General features: G+C 45.6%; 1 protein-coding gene and 1 long non-coding RNA gene across 15 annotated transcripts in view; both read right to left on the bottom strand.

The window, feature by feature from the left end:
* SFXN1 (sideroflexin 1) overlaps positions 1-13683 on the bottom strand; it is a 49594-nt gene extending 35911 nt beyond the window's left edge. For 3 of the 14 annotated variants that reach the window (XM_015141431.3, XM_078003801.1, XM_078003804.1), the window contains exons 1-3: positions 13557-13683; positions 12304-12405; positions 305-477 (exon numbers count right to left, since the gene is read on the bottom strand). In XM_015141431.3, the coding sequence (XP_014996917.1) occupies positions 305-477; positions 12304-12309 (179 nt within the window). In that variant the 5' untranslated portion in view covers positions 12310-12405; positions 13557-13683. 14 annotated transcript variants of the gene reach the window in all.
* On the bottom strand, positions 9553-12053 carry LOC144329604 (uncharacterized). The gene is made up of 2 exons (XR_013395017.1): positions 11927-12053; positions 9553-9703 (listed from the first exon to the last, which is right to left on the bottom strand). It is a non-coding gene; the product is annotated as an uncharacterized LOC144329604 (long non-coding RNA).
* Positions 13684-14707: the final 1024 nt, after the last annotated feature.

Raw genomic sequence — 14707 nt, 5'->3', positions numbered from 1 at the left:
GAGGTGGTGGTGCTATTGGAGAACAGAAGGCAAGCTGCCAGGAGAAAGGGATTGGTATCCACAACACAGAGGGGTGACTCTCATTGTCAGGTTAATATGAACCCTAGATATTTGTGTTAAGGGCGAGCAATGAGGGATACAACAAGTCTTTTTACTCTTCCCTTTTTTTTTTTTTGGTCAAAAGAATTCCATTGCAAAAAAAAAAAAAAAAGGTTGTAAAAATCACTAAGTGAAGGTTTAAAGATAACAGCCTAACATGATGATCTATTTATACATTGAACCAAAAAACAATAATTAATGTTACCTGTAATCACGTACTATTTTTCTTGCACTCTCTAGTTGTTCGTTTGTTAACAGAATGTTCCTGGGGTCAGTTACAGTGAAGAAATGATTGGCTCGTCCAATGAAAGTGCTTTGATCCCATCGAGGTTCCTTGATGTTAATGTTTGGTGGCAGTTCTCCAGACATGGTCCCGGACTGCAAAGAGTCAAAAAGGCAAATTCAAGTAAGGCTTACAATGTCACTACATATTTAGAAACTTTATAGTCACTTTTAATTTTCAAGTAAAGGTTTACGTACTCTTCCTATTTATAAAGATAATTTTGCTATAAATGGCAAAAAGGCCATCTAAATTCAAAGCTAACTTTGTCTATAAATCTCAATTGATCTTAACTAAATTTCAATAGTTTCCTACATATTTGTCTTTATAAATACATAGTATTTTAATATTTACTTGTTGAATACTTAGAATTACTCTGCAGAAAATAAAGGTATGAAGTTTTAGGAGAGGTGCGGCGGCTCACACCTATGTTCCCAGTACTTTGGGAGGTCGAGCAGGGAAGATCCCTTGAGCCCAGGAGTTTGAGACCAGCCTGGACAATAAAGCAAGACCCCATCTCTACAAAAAATTTTAAAAAACTATCCAGGCATGGTGGTGCATGCCTATAGTTCCAGCTACTCAGGAGGCGGAGGTGGCCGTGGGGTGTGAGGACTGCTCGAACCCAAGAGTTGGAGGCTGTAGTGAGCTGTCATCATGCCACTGCACCCCAGCCTGGGTGACAAAGCAAGACCATGTCTCTAAAAAAAAAAAAAGAAGTTTAAAAATAATAACAGTAACAAGGCCTGAAGTTTGAACCCATTTTTCTGAGTGAAACAACCAACGTCAAACTACTAAAGTTGTTTAAAGCCTACTAAAGTTGTTATTCCTACTAGGAGAAATGACTAATGATTTTAAAAAGGTTTAAATGCTAAAAATTACACAACTAAAAAAGATGCAGATTCATTCAGCCTTGTTTAGCACATAAACCACCAATCAAAAATTAAGAATTATGTTCTTCAAGCTACCAGGAACATAGTGGGAAAAATACATTTGCATAGCCCCATGAATAGGAATAACTCTGTAGCGTATAATTATCCTCATAAAATTTTTATTTTCTGGCTAAAGAGCATTACTTTTTTTCCAAAAGTAATTAATTTCTTTCTCTGAGTAATACATGTTTATTTTAGAACTGCGTTGTATTGTTGTAATAGATGCTTACTGTGGTATTCTGAAAAACACAAGCTTATTATAGAAAATAAAGAATAAAGAAACAAAATCTCCCATAATCCAGGCACTCTGAAATCATCGTTAATGTTTTGGTACCTTTCCTTATAGATATTTTCTATACATGTTATTATACAATTAAAAAAATAGTTGATATCACACTGTGTATTTTAAAATCCCGATTTTTTTGTACTTATTTCATGAGTATCGTTGTGGCCGCTGTTCATTTTGGATATATAACTACACCTTTAATGTTTAAGTGGTTTTTGGTTTTTCACCATGACATATAATTGCTTATCCCTGTCTATGCATGTTTGTCCTTACAGCTAGTGATTTCCTCAGACTAGCTCTCTCTGCGTGATATTAGTAGGCCAAAGGATTTTACCCACTATGAAGGTTTCAAACCATGGCTTACTTACACCTGCTTCCCTTCCCTACATTTCTAATACCAGTTTTAATTTTAATTCACTTTTCAGGTCACTTTTCCTTAAGTTACTTTCTTAGTGCTTTACAGGTTCGGAGGTATATTAAGATGTCAGATGCAAATGCTGGGCATTCCTGTAAGGCATATTTTCTCAAAATCTCCAATTAACACATATCATGGACCACAGGATCAAAACTGAGCATGTGAGGTCCACGGATGTGAGGAGTCTAGTGTATGGAAAACAGTAGGGCGGTGAGAGTGAGAAGGTAAGAATCAGCCCTGCTATTCCTAGAGCAGGCTGGGGTAACAAACACAGAGAAGGCCAGCCAGAAAGCTAATGGGAAGCCTATTTTCCCCAAGGTCAGAATGCAGCTATGTGGTGTCATAATAGTTCTCTTTTTTTGTGACCACTGCTTTCTCATCTCACTGAGAAATCTTGTTATCTATCATCACAGACGGTCAGAAACTTCGCTACTTGAAATCCTAACACACAGAATGAAACATCCCACTCTTGACACAGAAAGCCGGCCCAGATTTCCAGCCCGGGCGTAGAGCTTCAGATTAGGAAACTTTTGGACACAACGTTGCAAGTCCATCTTAACTTTGTAGCTTCTAAGGAAACAGGGATGTGGTAGTGATAGTGAGAATTACAGTTAAAAGGGAAGAGAGAATAGTTTGTATTCAATTTTCTGAGAAAAATCTGTATCAGATCTCCACCGGGGAACATCACAGTCCACCTGGGCCTGAGGGCAGGCACAGGAGGGTAGAGAAGGGTGCAGGGAAGGAAATGGCTCATGGCCTCATGTACAGCCACAGCCTGGTACCCATCAGCATGAGGTCCACACCCAGAGTGCAGGCTGAATCCCATGCCCAGCCTTGTGCTGGACCTCCTGGATCAGAATCTCTAGGAGGATAACATTTGTCTGTTTCAAAAGCTCTCCAGATGATTTTGATGTGTTCCACTGGTTCAGAACCATCGATCTGCGCCAGCAGCTTTGCAGGAATAAACAGTTCCCCGAGGAGGGGAGTTGAATGTGCTGTGCAGTGTCTTCCTTCTTGCTACCACCATCATGGGGATACAAGAAATGTATGTCATTGTATGCAGACATGACTAAATTTTGAATTAGAATATATCAAGTGTATTACAAAAAGCAGAGTCCAGTTCATATTCTGAAAAGCAGCCCTTTTCAGACTTGTCTACAGAGGCTTGGGCTCTGCTGAGGCATCTTAGCAACCCGTAGGGCGTGCAGGCGAATTCAAGCCGGTGCGTTCACATGCCGGCCCCTGTCCACGAGCCACATTTTGAAGTTACAATTACATGTATTACACAGCATTTGTTTCTATCCTTAGAGGTCATCAAATAAATGCCATACGTAATCATACAACTGAATAAAACAGAAAATCTGGCCTAATTTCCTCCCCTTTCTGAATGAGCCAATAAAAGATATAATTCCTACTCTCAAATAGACCATAGTTTAAATGCATAACAGAATAAATACTTAGGAGAAAAAAAAAATCTGCTAGCTTTGTTTTTTCTATAAGGCCTAAAAAATGCTGCTATCTTTAATATCTATTTATTGAGCACCTACTACAGGACGGACTCTTGGGACTCTTGGGCTGTATCAGGGAACGAAGAAGACAAAAATTCCTGCCCTATTGGAGCTGACGCTGGGATGGCAGAGGTGAAAGGAAAACAGCAATAAACAAAAAACACAAAAGACAAGTAAACTATTCATTATATTATAAGACAGTAAATGGTTTGGGGAAAACAAACAAACAAACAAACAAACATACCCCAGAACAGGATAAGAAGGATCATGAGCAGGGCCTGCATTTTTAAATAAGGTAGTCAGGGCATGTTTCATTGAGAAGGTAATACCGCAGCAAGACCAGAGGACAGTAAAGAATTGAATCATGTGGATATCTGGGGGAAGAGCATTCCAGGCAGAGGGAAAAGGTATTGCCAAGACCTTAAGGCAAAAATGCATCTGGTGACTTCAGAGAACAGCAAGAAGGCATGAGCTGGAGTGGAGGGAGGAAGCGGGAGATGGGAGATGAGCAGGTAAGAGGCGTAACGGCTTAGGTTGGAGTCAGATGATATAGGTCGTGTAGCCTCTGTAAGGCCTTTGCATTTCACTCTGCAAAAAATGGGAGTCATCGGAGGGTTCTGATCAGAGGACTGAAATGAACGGACTCACAATTTGAAAGGATCTCTCTGGCTGCTGTGTGGAGAACAGACAACGGGGAGATAAGAGTGGACACAGGAGGAGCAGCTGCAAGGTTCCTGCAGAGATCCAGACAGAGCCAGGGGGCAGCGCAGGCGGCAAGAGGTACTGGAGCTCTTGGTGTTTCTTCAGTGGTGCCAGTGGGATTTCTTGACACCTCACACTCGTGGGATGTGAGAGAAAGGAAAAGCAAGGTTCCTAAGTATTTGGTTGGAAAAACTGGAGGAGGAGAGAGGGCCGATGGAGAAGACAGGAAGCTCAGATTTGCCCGGAGTAAGTTTGAGGCACCTAGGAGGCATCAAGTGGAGATGTCCAGCGGGCAGCAGAATGAGCAGGTCTAGGTTTGGGGGAGAAGTCTAATCTGGAGATTATCTGTGGGAGTTGTCAGACAGAGATTATATTTAAAGTCATGGGATGTGATGGGATCACCAGGGAAGTGAAGGTAAATAGAGAAGAGATCCAAGGACTCTGGTGTGAAGAGGTCAGAAAGGACCGAAGGCACGCACAGTGGGCTGGGGAGTGACTGGTGGGTGGAAAACCAGGAGAGAGTAGCATCCTGGAAGATGAGAGGTAAATCTATTGTTAGCCCGACTGGCCAAAAGGTAGACACCTTGGTAGCCGGTCACTTCCTTTTTTGGATAGTGAAGGGGGAGGAGGTGGATTTAACAGCAATGATGGTGGTAGCAAGATGGAACAACACATTAAACCTCCCCTCCTCAGGAGACTTTATTCCTGCAAAGCTGCTGGTGCAGATTGATGGTTCTGAACCAATGCAACACATCAAAATCACCTGGAGAGCTTCTTATAAACACAAATACTATCCTCCTTCTAGAGGTTCTGATCCAGGAGGTTCAACATAAGGCTGGGCGTGGGATTCAGCATGTGCTCTGGGTGTGGACCTCATGCTGGACGGACCCCAGGCTGTGGCTGTACATGAGGCCGGGAGCCATTTCCTTCCCTGCACCGTTCTCTACCCTCTGGTGCCTGCCCTCGGGCCTAGGTGATCTGTGACGTTCCCTGGTGGAGATCTGATAGGGGTTGTTCTCAGAAAATTGAATACCAAGTAATCTCTTTTCCCTTTTAATTATAATTCTCACTGTCAGTATTTTTCCTTTATGCTTAACATAAATAATGAAAACAAAAATTAATATGTAGCTTTTATATAATTCTAGTTCCTAATAACTATCTCTAATTTGTTAAATATAAGGGCAACCTTTAGGGCAAGTTGCTGCCATCATGGTCTTATTTGAGAATTGGTTACTATATTATTTATTTATTTTTCTTGAGACAGGGTCTTCTCTCTCACCCAGGCTGGAGTGCAGTGGTACAATCACAGCTCACTGCAGCCTTGACGTCCTGGGCTCAGGTGATCCTCCCACCTCAGCCTCCCGGGTAGCTAAGACTACAGGTGTCTGCCACCATGTCCAGCTAGTTTTTGTATTCTTAGAATTTGTATACCATTTGTAGAGCCAGGGTTTCACTGTATTGCCCAGGCTGGTGTCGAACTCCTGGGCTCCAGTGATCTGCCCGCCCTGGCTTCCCAAAATGCTGGGATTATAGGTGTGAGTCACTGCACCCAGCCAAAAATATGGGTACTCTATAAAATTTAAGTATTATCAGGTATAAGAGCTGGATAGTCTTAAAAATGATTTCTCCAATGTGCTTATTATGTGGAAGCCGAGGTCCAGAGGGGAAATAACTTGCCCAGGTTGCATAGTAGATGCTGGCGGCAGAACCAAGTCTGGGAGAGCTCAAAGAAGGACCAGCCTCCAGGGCACTGGCCAGCTTTCCACTCACCACTCTCTTCTAGCCATTTTTCTTGAAGTATGACACCAATTAATGTCTGCAGAGAAATGATATCTTAGAGGCCCCTCCCTTTTTTCCTTTAAATAAAAACTTGACCTTCATACTACGAAGTTCTATATTACAATAACCTTAAAGTTACTCTACAGTACAAGTGATCAAGAATGCTGTGGAGGCCTCAGAAAAAATGTCTTCCTTAGAAGGCAAGGAAAAAGGAGAGAGATGGAGAGGGGAGCCCTGACATCTTAAGAATTTCCATTACATACAAGGAATTGGGCTAGATGCTGGCCTAAGCTTGCAATATTAGAGAATATTCCATCTAGAACTTCTCACAACAACAGTGTGATTCAGACATCCTACGCACATTTTGCAGACGGAAGAATCAAGATTCTGGGATATCACTCAAAGCCACCGCATCTTTCCAGCAAGGGAAGAAGCAGGAGTGCTTGACTCCAACTGCTTATCTGCAGACTCCAGTCAAACCCACCGAAATCCTGGCAGTGGAAGCGCCTACCGCATGTACCTGTGATGGGCAGAATAACGGCCGCCAAAGATATCTCCATCGAATCCCCGGAAGCTGTGAGAAGGTCTAATAAAAAATGCGGCTATCTTTAATATCTCTTTATTGAACACTTACTACTATGAATATGTTACCTTACATGGTGCAGGGACTTTGCTGATAAGATTAAATTAAAGATCTTGAGAGATGCAGAGACGATCCTGGATTATTTGGTGGGCCCAATGTCATCACAAGGGTCCCTATAAGAGAAAGAAGGAGGCAGAAGAGGCAGAGGCAAAGAAACAGATGTAGGAACAAGCAGAGGTTGGAGTGATGCTGGGCTGTGAGCTGCAGTCCCTAACAGCTGGAAAGGGCAGGGAAAGGGGCTCTGCCCTAGAGCCTCCAGAAGGAAGGCCCACTTGTTCTAGACTTCTGACCTCCAGAACTCTAAGATAATATATTTGTGTTGTTTTAAGCTACTTAAATATGTAGTAATTTGTTATAACAGCAATAGGAAATGAATACAACACTGTTTCCTCTACTTAAAAAGGATTTCAAGTTGTACTATAGTGGCATAAGAACTACCAACTGGATGTGATGATCTGTGTTCCTCTGCCCCCAGAATTAAAAAAAACCCAAAAAACATGCAGACTAATCAGGAATGGCACATTAGCATTCTCACAAAAACAGCTGATCTCAGATCAGATAACATTTTATTATTAACCATGATGCCGTGTTTCAATTAGACAAGACTTCTTTCACGCATGAACTTACTTCCACCTTTAAGCACAGAAGTAGCTTGCACCCCAGACAAATTGATCCATTTTTAAAAACAGGAGTCCCACTTAAAAAAAACCAAAAACAAACACCAAAACTTATTTCCTATTCACATGAAAGTCAACAGCACTGAGCGTGGTGGCACGCGCCTGTAATCCCAGCGACTTGGGAGACGGAGGTGGAAGGACTGCTTGGACCTAGGAGGTTGGAGACCAAACTGCGCAACATAGTAAAACCGGTCTCTAAAAATCAATGGGGCCCACCAAGCATGCTGACATGGAGCACTCCTTATGCATGGGGCCTGGGCTGGGGAGGGTGCGCCTAGGCACGCCCTGGGCTGGCTCCGCTTTGTGCCTGGAGTCTATTCAGGGAGCGAGATGCTGGTATCCCTAAGGCCTTGGCCGCCATGTGGGGATCCCCAGGGTGCACCCCATTCCACTCGCCGGGGTCAGGGCTGGCCGGGTGACTTGGTTGGTCCGTAGCATTCCAGTGCGCACCTGCTGGCCCCGGGCAAGGCAGAGATGCGCTGAGGGCATGTGCTTCACACACCTGGTACTGACAGGTCAGCAGGGCTGGGTGGTGGGGCGGGGCTGCCGCGGGCACTGTTGTGGGGAGGGAACGAGATCCTGGGGTGGGGGTGAAGGTGCAGGAATGGCCTTTGTTTATCCATGGTCTGGTTTATGCAGCCATCCATCTGGCAAATTATGGCCCCTAGGCTTGCCTGCAAGGTTGAAACTGGGTAAAGATCAGACACCTTCTTACAGAGGTGTCTTGAACATCACTCACAGTCTTTCATGACCTAGGATAGGGGCAGTGCTAGGACACAGGCTTCTCGACTCCGGATTTCTGCAGACTGCGCTGGAGGAAGTCGTGCTGCCCAGCCTTGCGTTGACACTGGGAACAGTGTGAATAATCATGAAACCACAGAGGCTTCAAAAGAAAGTTTTGGAGAATAAGATATTTGCATTCCCATTGCAGATGCGGCAAGGATCATGAAGAATGTCCCTCAGAGGGCCAGACGGCACAGGACGCCAAAGAATGTGTTCCAGAGTGTGTGGGTTCATCACCCTCATGGCACGTGAAGCAAGTGAGCGATGCCAGGGAGAGTGAGGAGACAGTCAGTGGGGAGGGTGCTCTCTCTGCCCTGTCCACCTGAGGCTTTGAGAGTTATGCAGAAGCGCTGGGGGGGTGCCTTCAGGCACTCAGAGAGGCTAGGAGACAGGGGAGCAGGCCCCAGCCCGCCACAGACACAGAGGGGCCCAGGGAAGCTGTATTAGAGATGCTTACTGAGCAGTTACTTGCTGGCTTCAGGACTGCAGAAAGGCAGCAGCAAAATGTGATGGTTCACACAGCGGCACACTGGCAGGTTTCTCACGTCCAGCAAGCTCAGTTTTCATGAGCTGAAGAAATGATGCAATGGGGTGTGGAGGGAAGAGAAGGGGCCTAGAACAGACGTGCTAGAAGGAAATGATTGGTGACAGACGGTCTCCGTGTATTGCAGTAGCTGTAATGTGGCTTCCTGGTGCTTGGCCAATTGAGGTGTTAATTCTAAGAATCTTTTTCATGAATGATTTTAAAGAAATATTTGGATTTTAATGGTATTAAGAAATTTTGGTGGGGTATGAGAAAAAAGTGGGACTTAAAAAATTCTGTGGTTGGCTGATGCCACTTATGCTAAGAAAAATGACTTTAAGGTTTGATCACATAAAGACATTCTCACAATGATGTTGGCTATCTGGAACTGTTAACAATTATAACACGATACTGCATTTAAATGAACAGATTATTTTACAGATGATATATGTTTAAAAATTATTTCACCCTTCAAAAGGGACAGAAATAATCTCATAGAGAAATTAAAAACTGTTTAAATTCAATCCCTTAACTAAGGTTTCGAGTAAATATAGTTTCATGGAGCCTCATCCCAATAGATTTCTGAAAGTCTTTTTATTTATTCATTCACAAACAAAATTAACTTATGCCTTCTGTATCCACTGAAGGCCTCTTATGTACTCAACACTGGCTTGGTCCTGGGTTTGGAAAGACCCAACACACAGCTGTTTTTTTCTGGCTGGTCCCTGCTGATGGAGGCCCCTTGCCCTGTGGCGTAATCTCCCTGATAACCTATGGAATGAGAACTGGACTTAAGCAAATACAATCTAGATTTCAGTCCTGATTCTGTTATTTCCTTTCTAGACATGTGACTGGGTGAATTACTTTACATCTCCGAGCCTCAATTTTGTCATCTATAAAACACAGATAAGAGTTGGCTCATAGAGTATGAGTCTTTTATTAATCTTTATTAAGGTGCCAAACAAAAGTGCAAACAATATTAATAAGCTGGTTTTCCATGAGTGGAAGCTCCTGTCCTTACCGCCATAGTCCTGTGCATAAATGCAGCTCCTGGTGCCAGGAATGGCTGCCTGAGCTTCCTGAAGATGATCAGAAACATGTAAGAAAAAGAATTTATCTCCAAGATAAACTTTATTTCAAATTTTTAGCTGCATGCTAAGAAAATGCTTAACTACTCGAGAAAAAAGAATTTTCCAAAATATTGTAGAAAACAAGTTAGCAGGGAATGTGCTTCATCAGGAGTTTAGTAATAAAGACCTTTAATCTTGGCTAAAGATTAACAATGATAACTACGTTATTAAGCTGGAAGCCTGTTGGTTAAAACTACTGTATTTTGAGAGTTAGGACAGGGTATGATTGCCCAGTTTGTTTAGCTAGGGCCAGGCAGGTGTGAGACAGCCCGTCAATCACTGCTGTCCACTGTCCAGGGGACATGACGGAGCACCCAGACACTAAGCTTTCCATGCATGGTTAGATTGCTAAATCCTTATGACAGCCCTCCAAGTTATCTTCCCCTGTTTTCTAGAGCCACTCGGAGAAATTTAGTGCCATGCCCAAGATGACACAGCCTTCACAGTTCTATCTGACTCTGAAACTCAATTCTGAGTCTTTGGAGGCCAGAGAACATGTGTCTGACAAGGACAATCACACTAACTCAAGGAGCCTAAAAAGCAAATTCCCTGATTTCTGTCTGGGCTGGGCATCTGCATATAGTATCCCTTTCTTATGGGCGTGGTCACACAGGGGATCGAATTATAGATCAGAGAGTTGAATTCTGTGCAAAGCATCAGATTCATTCCAAGGGTATTTCCATTCAGCAATGGATTTGTGTTGCATATGCTTCCCTATTCCAGGATAGCTCTGCATGGAGACGTGGGGCCTGCCTAGAATCAGGAATACACGGAAAATCAAGGCCTCCTGCCCTTCCCACTGCCATGTCCTCCCCCCCATGCAGATCCCACTATTCTATTAACTTTAAAACACCCATCTACCAGGCGCGGTGGCTCACGCCCATAATCCCAGCACCTTGGGAGGCTGAGGTGAGTGGATCATGAGGTCAGGAGATCGAGACCATCCTGGCTAACATGGTGAAACCCCGTCTCTACTAAAAATACAAAAAAATTAGCCAGCCATGGTGGTGGGCCCCTGTAATACCAGCTACTCTGGAGGCTGAGGCAGAAGAATCACTTAAACCCGGGAGGCAGAGGTTGCAGTGAGCAGAGATCGCACCACCGCACTCCAGCCTGGGCAACAGAGCGAGGCTCCGTCCCCAAAAACAAACAAACAAACAACAACAACAAAACCCAAAAACACTGATGTAACATTACAACCACTGCTCATATTCTGGTCCTCAAGATCAACTATGGGTGTGGATTTCTTAAGCAGTATTTTAGGATGGGTGATGTTATTACCAGTTAAAACAAATTCTATTGATTTCTATTTGAGATGGTGGTATCAGCTTGGAAAAAAATGACAAACACTACCCAACTGTAATATTTTAGACATATTCGGATGAAGTTTTACCATCCATTTATAGGAATCAACTCAGGGATGCCATATACCAAAGTCTATAAAACTACTTTACAAATTAACAGCTGCTAAAGAAAAACTTAGTAACTTTGAACTTTGTATAATTAAGTGCAGGTTTGATACATGGTCTAACTTAATGATTTTTCACTTTCTGGACAACAGCTCTTTGTTCCCCCCTTTTTAAAACAATGGATTCACTACTTCTGATTTCTTACCTTTAACCACAAAGGAAAAATTGGTCACACTCATGTTTCTACTCTAACCGAATGCAGCTCACCACTGCTACACAACAGGATACAGATGCCTGACTTCAATGTAAGGCTTCCAGAACAACAAAGTTCGATGACGGGTCTGCTCTTCCGGCCTTTGTGCCCTGGCTGTCCTGTCAGCTTTCTTTGCAGAAAGTGAGGAGCAGGAAGGAATATCCCTGCCAGTTGGTGCCTTTCTGTAGCCATCCCCATGGGATTTCATAAAACTTCTACAGAAAATTAGGAACATGCTAAACATTTCACTGATCCTGAATTATGACACCCCTTGCCACACAGGTTCCTCTCTAACAACTGTAACCACAGATATCATCCCTCTTCTGAACATCCATGTGGCCTGAAAGCCTCAATCTAACCTTTGAATATGTACTGAGCTGAGATGGGAGCTGTTAGCTCCTCACTGCCAAACACTGTATTTTTTTTTTTTTTTTTTTGAGACGGAGTCTTGCTTTGTCCCCAGGCTGGAGTGCAGTGGTGCCATCTCGGCTGGCCGCAAGCTCCGCTTACCGGGTTCACGCCAGTCTCCTGCCTCAGCCTCCAGAGTCCTGGGTCCACAGGCGCCCGCCACCACGCCTGGCTAATTTTTTGTATTTTTAGTAGAGACGGGGTTTCAACGTGTTAGCCAGGATGGTCTTGATCTCCTGACCTCGTGATCCGCCCGCCTCGGCCTCCCAAAGCGCTGGGATTACAGGCGTGAGCCACCGCGCCTGGCCCAAACACTGTATTTTTGAAAGTGAGACACCTGCTCAGTGCTGAGGAGAGAAAGAACCTGCTTGAGGTTCCCGAACTTCTTGGTAGCCACCCCATTCATCCTCCCAAACAATTCCCTCTCATCTTTTACATCAAGTCTGAAGCTGTAGGAGCTGCAAAGCCCCCTCATTTACCTGCATCCTCCTTGGGCACCTATGACAATGCCGGGAACATTGAAGCAGATCAAACGGGGGATGGACAAAGAATGGAGAATCCAGAGGCACCCAAGTCAAAATCTAGAAGTCAAGGCAGAAGAGGGACTAGGACTGTGAGAAATGCACAAGGGAAAAGCTATGGGGACTCAGAAAAGAGTTGCCTACGGAGCAGCTAAGTGCCCAAGCTCTGGGGTCAAGCAGAGCTAGGCTTTTTCATTCAGGCAGCCAACAAATATTCACCGAGGGCCTTCTTGGTGCAGGCAATTGTTATGTGCAGGGGATAGAAAGGCTGAGCAAGACAAAATAGGCCCTGTTCACATGAGGAGAAGGAAACAACCACCTTTAATTTCAACTAGTGACAAAAGACACTAAAGAAAAAATCCAGAGTTTGTGTTACAAACGGTGTGTGTGGGAATGGGGGTGCAATTTTAGGCAGCATAGCCAAGAAAAAGCATCTTTGAGAACGCAGCATTTACGACTGAGACTCAGATGGCCTTGGACTATGGATGGCCAGCTGTGCGACCTTGGGCACTCAACCTCTCTCAGCCCCAGTTTTCTCATCTGGAACCCAGTACCTCGCAGGGCTGGAAGAGTGTAAAACTACATGGACCTAAGTCACCTGGCACGCACTTAGTAGACTGTTTATTGTCATTCTGGGCAGGTTAGAGACCTGTGACAGATGTGAAAGTTCTGGAGAAAAGCAACTACTATTCCAAGAATCTACTTCCTTGCACATCACCTCCCTACTGGATTGCGAGTTCCAGGACAGGAACCAGGTGGTCTCCCCTCCGACCCCAGCACCAGGAGGCAAAGCTGAGAGCGCGGAGCGCGGGGTCAGGCACCGGGCCACCTGGCTGCCGCTGTCCGGGACGCAGCCATCTTGGTGTCCCCGCGGCGAGTTCGCCACGCAGGCGCCGAAGACAGCGCGGCCAGGCGCGCGGGGACGCGGCGGAGGGCTCTCCCCACCGGAGAGGAGGCCCACGGGATGCTGGGCCTCGGGATGCTGGAAGCGGGGTGCTGTCCGGCAGCAGGATGGCAGGGATCCCCAGGTGCAGGGACCCCCCGGGCCGAGGCATCCCCGGCCCGCGAAGGGGCTTCCGACCTCCCAGCCCGGGGTCTCCCGGCAGCCGGCCCGCAGGTGCACGGCCCAAGCCTGCCCGAGCCTGCGCGCCTCCGCCGGGCCCCCTGCGCGTTTCCCACCCACCTGGCTCTGCCTGCCTCCCGCGACTCACCGCTCCCCCCGGGCCGCAGCGTGCGCAGCTCGCAGGTCCCGCTCAGTGCAGCCTTTGCCGCCACCGGAAGCGCTTCTCCCGCCACGGTGTCCTCGCGCGTCCCCGGAGCGCGTCCTCGTGCGGGCCTGCGAGCGCGCGTCCGCGCCCCGGAGCTACAGGCTCAGGGACCCGCCCTCCCGGTCCAGGCCCCGCCCCGCGCGCGCGACTCCGCTTCTGGCTTAGCGACCGCGCCCCGGCTCCGGGAGAACTCCAAGCCCATCCTCACCGTGGTGTGGGGCTCTGCGCGGGCCGGGGCCACTGTTTTCCATTTGGGTTTCCCTTAAGGAACTGCCTCTTTATCATTTCTTTATTCCCGGGGCCTGGCATAGCCAGCGTCCATTCACGCACTCATTTACCCAGTTAAAGTGTGGAGCTTGGCAAGACTGGCGCTACAAGGCGATTTTAGGACTTTAGTGCCACAACCTGATTTACGTCTTAAAAAATACCGCCGCCACCACCACCACCCCGTCTTCTTTATGGAAAACAGACTGTGTGGGAGGGGATGTGCAGGCAGAGAGGCTGTTTAGCGAGATGCTGAGGTTATCCAGGAGAGGAATCATGGTGTTTTGGACCAGGTGGGTAACCTGGGCATATTTAAAGGGCAAATGAAATCTAATAAATGGTGAATTACATCATAAATTTCATAGGAAGATTCCATTTTTAAAGATGTAAATTCTCTCCCAAATGACCTATGACAATTCCAAAAAATTTTTTGACACTGGTGTGCATGGTGGAGTGTGTGTTATAACTGCACAAGCAGACTGCAAAATGTATATGAAAAAAATAAAGAGCCAGAAATAGCCAAGCAAGCTTTGAAGAAAAGAGCAAGGCCGAGTGACTTGTCCTACAGATACAAAACTTGTTATAAAACAATGGTAAATAAGAAAGGTGGTGTGTTTGCTCCGGGGTCAGCGAAGCTTCATGGAGCCAAACAGAGTTGCCAGCCATGTGGAAACCTGCACATGTAGAAACCTGCTGTGATTTGGCATCGCAGGTCAGGGGAAAAAGGTTGGATATTCGTTAAACAGTACTGGGATAGCCAAATCCCTACTTGTATAATGCATGAAACTAAACTCCAGGTGGATTAACGATCCAAATGTGAAAAACAAAAC

Source organism: Macaca mulatta, chromosome 6, assembly GCF_049350105.2.
Source record: "Macaca mulatta isolate MMU2019108-1 chromosome 6, T2T-MMU8v2.0, whole genome shotgun sequence".
NCBI lineage: Eukaryota > Metazoa > Chordata > Mammalia > Primates > Cercopithecidae > Macaca > Macaca mulatta.
Note: the sequence above shows the minus strand (reverse complement) of the source record. Positions and strands in the feature narration are given on the sequence as shown.